Source organism: Arachis hypogaea, chromosome 19 (assembly GCF_003086295.3).
Source record: "Arachis hypogaea cultivar Tifrunner chromosome 19, arahy.Tifrunner.gnm2.J5K5, whole genome shotgun sequence".
In the NCBI taxonomy this organism is placed as follows: Eukaryota; Viridiplantae; Streptophyta; class Magnoliopsida; order Fabales; family Fabaceae; genus Arachis; species Arachis hypogaea.
In genome coordinates, this window is record NC_092054.1 from 14,721,193 (window position 1) to 14,731,896 (window position 10,704).

Sequence of the window (10,704 nt, forward strand, 5' to 3'; positions counted from 1 at the left end):
GAAACAAAAATAGTGATAAAATAAAAAAAGTGGGAGATAATTGTTTGCCAATTATTAGAAAAAGTTGATGGAGATAAATAAAATAGTGGAAGAGTGGAAGATAAATCATTTTAAATAATTCAACGTGTTAACATGTTTATTTTAAATGAACCGTATATCTTTATAATTATTTAAAATGGATTGTTTATCTTTTTTATTATTTAAAGGAAAAGTCTAGGGCCAGCAACTTTTTCAAATTCTGGTCAGCATGTAACCAGCAAGAAAAAGTGAGCCATTAGATAAAATTTCACACCAATAAAATCATTATTAATAGCTATTTAATGGCTACAAATACCAAAAGTTGCTAGCCCCATCGTCTATTTTCCTTATTATTTGAAACTTTCCATTTTTAAGAATTGGTCCAATTTAAATTATTAATATTTTTTATTATTTTTAAAAATTATATTTAATTATTTATAAATACATATATCTCGTTTATATTGTAAACGAGTTATATGCAAAATTATCTTCGTTTAGAGTGTAAATAAGATAAGAGAAGGATATTTATTTTGGTAAATATTTTTAAATTATTTATTTCAGTAATTATTATAATTATTTTATTTATTAAAATAAAAAATCTGCTGAAAAAAATAAAAAAAAAATAAAAAAATAAGTACAAAATAGTCATTTTAATTTTTACATTATATTTTATATATTTTTTTTAAAGACCACCAAAATCCTTATTTTAGGTTTCCCACCTAAGTCAATTCCTAATTCAACAAGGAGGCATTGTGTAATTTCTTTATTCTGTTGGCTAGGATATAGAATCTAAAATAGGGTGGCCAAAATATTTCAACACCATATACAAGTTTAATTGGCTAGCGGATTACCCTGAGCACTCTTCCTTCAAAAATCGCTATACCTGTAGCATATTATCCCGAGTACTCTTTCTTCGTAAATCGCTCTGTATCCTATTGCGATTTTATACAAGTTTAAAAGCATTACAGCACGTGAATTTCGTATAGGGTATTAAAATGGAAAGAAATAATTAGGCACCAAATTCTTATTTCCAGTTTAATTTATTAGGTATTAAACAAAATAAAATATTATTATCAGTTCAAATTAAATAAAAAATGTCTAATACTTAGTACTATAGCAAAAGAAAATAATTATTACATATCACGAAACCATAACATGAAACCACTCATCCCAAAGGCGTAACCTGACAGGACAATGTAACACTAATGGTCATATCTCTAATATTTTCTAAACTTCTATTGTATACATTGTACGCTTAGGTCATTGGCTCCCTATACTTATTCTTTTAAAAATCTTCACTAAAAAGAAAAACTATTCAATGAGCATCCTAAATTCTTTCATCTAACTTATCACTAATGCAAAGAGGATTCTGCTTTGCTAAAATATTGCGACCAATATCCTTAAAATTGAATTTACATTCATGAACTTCTGGATACCTATGCTTTCCACAAAATAAATCTCCACATCGACACTCAAACCCTGTTAATCCAACTTTTTTATTGCACCTCTTGCACCTTTTCTTTATCTCATTCTTCTTGTTGTTGTTAGAAATATCATCAACCGTTGCACCAAGGTCTTTGGTAAATCTTTCAAACACATCAGCTAATGGTGGTTCATCATGAGATTTGGTATCATCTAATAATAATGTTCCATTATTATTATTATTGCTTTCTGATTCAATGATGATGAAGGTTTCTTTGATGTGATCTTTGTAACACTTTGAGCAAAGATTGTTGTTGGCAGCAGAACCATAGAAACCGCAACCATTGACACAAAGCGGTGGATCCATGTCCTTTGAGAAGAAAAAATATAGCACTTTGCAAATTTTGAGAATAATAGAGAGTTATTTTTAATGTTGAAACTTGAAACTATTGGGTGACTAAGGAGGCTATTAAGATTAATTTATAGAGGAATGGGGGAATCGTAGATTTATAATTAGATAAGTTGGACATAAAATTTGAATTTGATTAATTTAATCTAATCTAATCAAATATCTTAGGGCTTGTTTGGGTGGACTTTTAAAAAAATATCTTTTTTCGAGTTATCTTTTTGTAAAAAATCTTATAAAAAAGTAAAAGTAATTTAATGTTTGGATATCTAATGTAAAAATATCTTTTTATTTATCAATTATGTTTGGATATAACAATATAAAAATATTTTTTTTGTTTATTTATTACATAAAAAATATCTTTTTTTAAAGAAAAAAGATATTTTAAAAAAAGAAGTAAATTGTAACTTTTTAAAAAAGATGTTTTTTTTTTTAATTTTTCTAGTGTTTTTATTTTTACTATTAGAAATTTACTTAATACATTAAAAATTAAAAAAATATTTTTTATTTTTTTATCAAAATAATGACATCCAAACAAATTCTTAATCTTTGACTCATGAATTGATGATTCGTATTTAGATTTGATTAACTACGTAAAAAATTATTTACACAGATTTAAAACATGCGCACTAAAATAAATATTTAATGTGTAAATAATAAAAAAATAATCTTCAATAAAAAAAAACTAAAGGAAAACTTTGATTATAAAATTATGTAATTGGTAAAATATTTTTTTAAGTATCATTATAAATTTAAGTATAAAATAATTTATTATTCAATTTTTGACAGGTTTAGTTATTCAACTATGATCACTTTTTGATTTTTTTTTTTTTTTGCCGATCACTTTGTTAGAAGAATGTATGAAGCATTATGAATAAATAGAAATGTTTGGTAAAAAAAAATTAACCAAAAAATAGTTAAAATTTATTTTATTTAATATATATTGAGTTTAAAATACTTTTTTATATTTTAATTTTTAAAATTATAAATTTTAATATCGATAATTAAAAATAAATTATAAAAAAATAAAATATCTTAAATTATTTATCATGTAGAATATATAAAATAAAAAATATAAATTTAAAAACTAAAACTAGGAAACCACCGCTTCAAAATTATAATTATGACGGTTTTCAAAAGCCTGCGTTTTTAAAGAAGGGCGTGCAAAAAATAAATAAGGAACACTACTTGCCCCTTTAAATAAGGTTTGAAGAAGGATATTAAAAATCAAGTAAATAAATTACCAAAAAAAAAAATCAAGTAAATAAATAAATAAATAATAACACTATGTTAACAGAAATCATATCATAGTGACGTGGAAGAATTTTCCATTAACAAACAAAATCAATTGACGGTTGATAGTTTTTCTCAAACTTAGTAAATTTTTGAGAGTTAATTTATTATTTATATCTTTCGAGATTATTTTTATCAATAGCCAAAATCTTTTGAGTAGCATTTTAGTAACTTACTCCAACACTATGCTAAAACCTACATATAGCTAAAGCTAAGGAGAACACTATGGTATTCAATTGCTTGTTACAAGTCAACTTGCTTCCTTCTTAGAGGAAGGTTTGAAAGATCTTACTCGGAGTAATAACACGTTACAGATTGTATTAAATCATTCTTCGAATTATTAAGGAAGGGCGCATTACAAGGAGGATCCTTTTAAATAGATTGATAAAGAAGCAGATGGATCAATAAGAAAAGGATTGAAATTGATAAAAATGATAAATTAAAAAAGATTAAATTAAAATTGAACTCAACCTTATTTGTTTACATCGTTCTTTGGGATAAATTGAAATTGAACAAATGTGTGAGATTGAAATTGAACTCACTCAATCTTTTTCAACAACATTAAGGAGGGACACATTGCAAGGAGGATCCTTTTAAATAAATTCATAAAGAAGCAGATGGATAAATAAGAAAAAAAAAAGATTGAAATTAGACAAAAATGATAAATTAAAAAGAATAGATTGAAATTAAAATTGAACTTGAACTCACTCAACCTCCCTTGTTTCCAACGTCTTTTGGATAAATTGAAAATTGTACAAGATGTCTCTGGTACGGGATGAAGGGTGGATCGGGAACCTGCGGGTCGAGCCGAAGACCGGATCGCTTGACTGGAGTGATGGGGGAGGTACCTGCAAAGACACTCCGACACTCAAGTCAGAATGGATCTGAGAGGTGTAAGGTGTGAGGAATGAGTGAATACCTGGAGGGACTTGGGTTCTCTATTTATAGGTGATGACAAGTATCTTATCTTATCTTGTTTGGCTAAGATAAGGTAGACGTTTGAATTCGAAAGTTGGTTAGGAGCTCTGGAGGGCCGGTTTCGGACCTTCTAGGAGAGAGGTGCGGGTTGGACCCGGGAAGCCGGGTTTGGGTACAGTCCCGGGTCCAGGATCCGTGGCTCGGATCCGTAACAGTTGCCCCCGCAGCGGGAAAGCGAGCAAGGTCGGTCTGTCGCTGGGAGATGTGGTTTTTACCGTGGGCTAGGTCTTTAGTTTTTCTCGGGTGGTCGTTTGGTTCTTCGAAAGGAGGTCGGTATCTCGGTTTTGTCTTGTGAAAGATTCGCCTGGCCGTTTTGGTCTGACGTGACTCTTCCGTGTCTGTTGCGCTCGTTGCGTTCTTCGAGGCGTGATTTATTAGTTTCTTTTTCCAAGGGGGCATTTAATGTGAGGGGACGTTTTTCTCTATTGCCCTTATGTTTGCTTTGCTTTCCAGGGGTATTTGCGTTATTTTATTTTTTTCAAAACCGTTTTGGTTTTCTCTCTTCAGTTCCCTCGTTTGCTTCATTTCTCTATTGCTTTGTTCCCTGAAAAACAACTTTTTCCTTGCTTTCGCATTCTGTGGCTTTGGTCGAGCTTCTGCCGTGGCATTTTTTCTTTGGGTTTATTCTCTGCATCATCAGGTTGGTATTTTTCTGTTTCTTTTTGTTTCTTCTGTGATTTGTGCTTTGTCTTCCTTTGCATTTTTGTTTTGTATCTGCTTAGTGTAGATTAGAATTGCTTTTCGGTGTATGATGGTATTGCATGGTGGTAGGTAGTTCTGTTGGGGTAGTGGGTTTTGCAAGGGGGTGAGCGCCACCGTGTAATTGGTAGTGTATAGTGGTGTCTGTTTGGTTTTCTCCACCGTTTTCTGCCGCGAGGTTTGGCTGACGGTGGTGCTCGTCGCTGCTTTAGGTATGGCTCGTCGAAGGACTGAGGGTATGAGGGCTCCGGTGGCCCCAGCGGGGGGTGTCCCTGACCTTTTTTCTTGGGTTACTAGTGATGTGTGGGGGACGCCGTCGCGGATGACGGAGGCGGATCTCCAGCGGCTCCATGATCAAGGAGCTGTTTGTGGGGGTGGCGACGCCGAACGCCACTACGAGCTTTCTCTCCCTGGGGTTGATGAGAGGGTTTGCTATACCAACCTTGACTCCCCGACTGTACCGGATTGGATGTGGGTGTACGAGGCGATGTTTACTCGGCTCAGTGTTCGGCTCCCCTTTTCCCCGTTTGTTCAACAGTTATTGAGCCGGTGTTCCATGGCGCCGTCCCAACTATATCCGAATAGTTGGGCGGCGATACGGTCTTTCGAGCTCGTTTGTGAGTTTCTGGAGCTTCCTGTCTCGGTAAACGTTTTCCTTTTCCTCTACTTGTGTACCCTTCCGACCAAGGAGGGGAAGCACAAGAAGGGGTATATGTCTTTTAAAGCTCAGCCTCATCGTCGGATCTTCGGGTTGTATGAAGATTCTTTTCACAGTTTTAAGAGTGGATATTTTAAGGTCCGTCCCGCAAGGGGGCATCATCCTTTCTGGTTGACGTTGGAGGGTGAGCGGCGGTTCCCCACCTATTGGAACTTTAGGGCGGGGCCGTCGGTTCTTACTCGGGTCACGCAAGAGTTCTTGACTTCGGAGGAGCGGGATGTCGCTCTTGTTCTGTGGCAGTTGTTTAGGGAGCGTCCTCTTAATCCTCGGGATGTGATGGGTGACCCGGTTGCTTGTCGGTCTTATGTCGGTGTGTGAGCCATTTTTCTCCTCTTTTTTTTTTTTTGAGGTTCCGAGTTTGGTACTTATGTTTATTGTTATTTTGCAGTTGAGATGGCTGGAGGTTTGACGACTCTTGCTCAGTTGAAGGCTCAACTGTCTCAGGGGACTTCTTCTGGTGGCACCCCTTCTACTCCGAACTCACGACCCACTGATGGTACGAGAACTGTTTCTGAGGATCTCGTGTTGACTGAAGGTGGTACCGAGGGGTCGGGTCGGGGTGTGGAGGCTGAGGATGAGGTGGTTGTGGTGTCGCCAGAGGGTGCTTCCCGGAAGTGGAAGCGTTCGGAGGATGTTGAAAGCGAGAATGTGGGGGAGGGAGAGGGCGCGATTCCGTCGGTGATGGATCGTCGCTTTGATGCTCCTGCCTTTATTGATGAGTACCTCATACCGGGTACCGAAGATTTCTTTTGTGAGTGCAATGTGACTTTTCAGGCTAAGTCCCTTTATCGATCTCCTCTTCGTTCTGCTGTGATTGTCCAGAAGGCCGAGCCTGTGATGGCTCAGGTGGGTCTTTTGGATAAGAAGTATCGTCAATCTTAGGCCGAGGTGGCGAGGTTGAAGGGGTTACTTGCTGATGCCGAGTCAGCGAGGGAGCGAGCCGTGAAGTCATTCAAGGAGTCTGGCGCCGAGATCCTTCGTCTTTCCGAGGTTGAGACTTCACTTTTGTCTCAACTTGGGGAAGAACGGAGGAAGGCTTCGAATGCTGAGTCCCGTGCAGCCGTTCTTTTGGCAGATGTCGGTACGTTGAAGGATGAGGTGGCCGGCTTGAAAGCGGAGGCTGTGGTTTTGAAAGAGGAGAAAGCTGTGTTGCTTGCTGATGTGAAGGAAGCTGTTGCTGCTACCGAGGAGACGATGAGGGCTCAAGCTTTGGTGCTGGCGCCTGGCGCAGACGTATCTGTGATGGGAGCTTTCAGGACTATTCGTGATGGTGAGATTGTCAACCTCGAGTAGTTGTAACTGAACTTTTTGTATGTTTTTATGGGTTTTGGCCGTGTGGCCGTGTAATCGTGACTTTTGAAGTTTTGTTTTATGTTTTTGTGGATTTTGGCCGTGCGGCCGTGTGATCGAAACTTTTGAAGTTTGCTTTGGGCCGTTTGGGCCTTTTTGTATATTCCGTTTTAAGCCGTTGTTTCTTTGTCCCTTTGTTTGGGTTAGCGGACCGTTGTGAGGTCAAATTTTTGTGGATATCCGTATCTAGGGCCAGGGGGTGATCGGTCCCCTTGCTTTGCCCGTGTGTTTATTCTGTGTTTAGAAAAATGGCTTTGATGGAATTTTATTGGTGATCGGGCCTCATTAAAACCCTCCGTTTATGGCGGGAAAGAGTACCCGGGATTGACACTTAAAAGAAAAACATAGGAAAATTTGCTGTACAGAAGACTAAGGTAAAAAATAAAGCGGGAAATAAATAGGGGAAAAGCAACGTTAGGGGATGACCTAGGGGGGTCAGCCTAAGTGTGGTATCGTCGCAGGTTGGCGGCATTCCATGTTCTCGGGACTTCGTCGCCGTTTAGCCGATCGAGCTTGTATGCTCCCTTTTCGACTACCGTCTTGATTCTGTATGGTCCTTCCCAGTTGGGGGTGAGCTTTCCTTCACCCGGCGTTGGAACTCCGATGTCATTTCGCCGTAGGACGAGGTCTTCGGGTACGAATTCTCTTCGGATGACGCCGTTATTATACCTTAGGCTGATTCTTTGCTTTAGGGCTAGTTCCCTGATATGGGCTATGCTTCTTATCTCGTTGGTGAGGTCTCGCTCTGCTTCTTCGTCGTGACCCCCGACTGTTCTCCTTGGGCTAGGGTCTCCTATCTCTACCGGAATGACGGCTTCCACGCCGTATGTTAGTCGAAAAGGGGTTTCCCTTGTGGCCGTTTGAGGGGGTTGTTCGATATGACCATAAAACTGAACCGAGTTCGTCGGCCCACAGCCCCTTGGCGTTGTCGAGTCGCTTCTTTAGTCCTTTGACAATTATTTTATTAGCGGATTCCACTTGCCCGTTTGTTTGGGGGTGCTCTACCGAGCTGAAACGGTGGGATACGTGCAAACCTTCTAGGAATTCTCTAAATTTCTTATCGGTGAATTGGGTTCCGTTATCCAAGATGATGATCTCGGGGATCCCGAATCGGGTTATGATTTGTTGCCAGAGGAATTTTTGGCATTGGGTCGCCGTGATGGAGGCCAGAGGTTCGGCCTCAATCCATTTAGTGTAATAGTCTATGGCAACGATGAGATATCGGAGTTGACCGGGTGCCATAGGGAATGGTCCGACAAGGTCGATCCCCCAGGTGCCGAAAGGCCGCTCTGCCGATATGATGCTGAGCTGGTGGGGGGTGGCCTGGTGGATATTGGCGTGTCTTTGGCATTTATCGCAGTTTTTTACCAGCTGCATGGAATCTTGGATAACCGTGGGCCAGAAGTAACCTGCCCTGATGATTTTTTGGGCTAAGGTTTTGCCCCCTATGTGGTGGCCGCAACAGCCTTCATGGATTTCGCGGAGTATGTACTCCGTGTCCCCGGGTTCGACACATTTGAGTAGGGGTTGCGAGAATCCGCGCTTATATAGGTGTCCTGTGACAACTGTGTAGTTGGCGACTTCCCTTTTTATTCGTTTTCCCTCTTTGGGGTCTTCTGGTAGTGTTCCGTTGTGGAGGTACTGCCGGATGGGGGTAGGTCCATGATCCCTGGTTTGAGAGTGTCAGATAAGTGTTGGTCGTTGTCGATATTGATGGTGATTTAACGACTTCCTGGATTAGCGACTTGTTACCATGTCCTGGTTTGGTATTGGCTAGTTTGGAAAGTAGGTCTGCCCTAGCGTTTCGTTCCCTGGGAGCGTGTTGTATGGTAACATGTTCAAATCCTTCTTTTAGTTCGTTTACCTTGGTGAGGTATTGTTGGAGTAGGGGATCTCGTGTTTGGTAGTCTCCGTTAATTTGGGAACTGACTACCTGTGAATCGGTGTTGACTTCCAGGACCTTTGCCCCGACTTTCCGGGCTAGGGCTAGGTCTGCTAGGAGGGCCTCATATTCTGCTTGGTTGTTCGATATTGGGAACTCGTATCGTACCGATTGTTCGATCGTGATCCCGTTTTGACTCTCGAGTATGACTCCGGCGCCTCCATAGGTGACGTTTGACGAGCCGTCGACGTGTAGTCTCCATGATTCGGGGGTGAGATTTCCCGGGGTCATCTCGGCGATGAAATCGGCCATGGCTTGTGCTTTGATTGCGTTTCGGGGTTCGAACTTGATCTGGAATTGGGACAGCTCGATGGACCACACTAGCATTCTTCCCGCTAGGTCCGGTTTTTGTAGTACTTGTTTGACCGCCTGGTCGGTTCGGACTGTCACGGGGTGGGCCTGGAAGTATTGTCGCAGGTGCCGGGAAGCCGTGAGGAGTGTGAAAGATAACTTTTCTAGACGTGAGTAGCGAGTTTCCACGTCTTGCAGGACTTTGCTTATGAAGTAGATAGGTTCTTGTTCCTTTCTCTCGTTTTCGCGGATGAGCGCCGCTGCGAGCGCTTCTTCCGTTATGGAGAGGTATAGGTACAGGTTTCTCCTGTCTGGGGTTTAGCGAGAACCGGTGGTTCTGCTAGGACTCTTTTGAAGTGTTGGAATGCTTCTTCGTATTTTGATTCCCAGTTGAAAGGGCCCCCTTCTTCATTAACTTAAAGAAGGGGATTGCTTTTTGTGCCGATGCTCCGAGGAAGCGGGATAGCGCAGTGAGCCATCCAGTGAGCTTTTGGATGTCGTTAAGGTTTTTAGGGTTTGTCATTTCAAGGATGGCACGACATTTTTCCGGGTTGGCTTCGACTCCGCGTTGCGTGATCATAAAGCCGAGGAACTTTCCCGCCTCCATTCCGAAGGCACATTTTGTTGGGTTGAGTCGCATCTGGTGTTTCCGTAGGGTGTTCATTATGAGGTTAAAGTCGCTGACGAGTTGTTCGCCTGATTCAGTCTTGGCGAGCATGTCATCTATGTAGACTTCTAGTTTGCTTCCGGACAGATTTTGGAATATCTTGTTGACGAGTCTTTGGTAAGTGGCTTCGGCGTTTTTTAGGCCGAAGGGCATTACCGTGTAACAATATGTCCCTTCTGGGGTGATGAATGCTGTTTTTTCTTCGTCAGGTCGGTGCATCGAAATCTGGTTGTAGCCGGAGTATGCGTCCATGAAGCTGAGGTATCGATGGCCGGATGCGGCATCTACTAATCCGTCGATGTTTGGTAGGGGAAAGGCGTCTTTTGGACAGGCTTTATTGAGGTCCGTTAGATTTTTTCACCAGTACGACGTTGGATAGCCAGGTCGTGTAGGGGAGTTTCCTGATGAAGTTGGCTTCGAGTAGGGATTTGACTTGCTTCTTGACCTCAGCGGCTCGGTCTGGTGACATTTTTTGCCTCCTTTGTGCTATGGGTTTAGCTTTGGGGTCCACGGCTAGCCGGTAGGACATTAGGTCGGGGTTTATTCCCGGCATGTCAGCTAGTGTGAATGCGAACATGTCTCTATTTTGCTTCAGGAGTTGGGAAAGGTCCTCTTTAAGATCGTATGGTAGGTTCCTGTGATGAAGGTGTATTCCTCTTTGGTTGGCCCTATTTGTAGTTTTTCCATGTCGCCTTCTGGCTCTGGCCTGGGTTGGCCGTCTTGTCGGGCGTTCAGGTCGGCTAGGAATATTCCGGCCGCATCTCGGGATTTCTTCCGTAGGGCTAGGCTGGTGTTGTCGCACTCTGCTGCGACCTCTCTGTCTCCGTGGATAGTGCCGATGGAGCCGTCGTCGGTTGTGAACTTCATGAGGAGGTATTTGGTAAAGATGACGGCGGAAAAGTCATTGATTGTTTTTCTTC

General features: G+C 40.9%; 1 protein-coding gene across 1 annotated transcript; it reads right to left on the reverse strand.

Moving 5' to 3' along the window:
- Nucleotides 1–1,345: 1,345 nt before the first annotated feature.
- On the reverse strand, nucleotides 1,346–1,807 carry LOC112777961 (zinc finger A20 and AN1 domain-containing stress-associated protein 9-like). The gene has a single exon (XM_025822340.1). The coding sequence runs from the start codon at nucleotides 1,805–1,807 to the stop codon at nucleotides 1,346–1,348; it is 462 nt and encodes a 153-aa protein (XP_025678125.1).
- Nucleotides 1,808–10,704: the final 8,897 nt, after the last annotated feature.

Bases quoted from the DNA above. Each gene is read 5' to 3' on its own strand.
- LOC112777961 (XM_025822340.1), bottom strand. From the start codon at position 1,807: ATGGATCCACCGCTTTGTGTCAATGGTTGCGGTTTCTATGGTTCTGCT.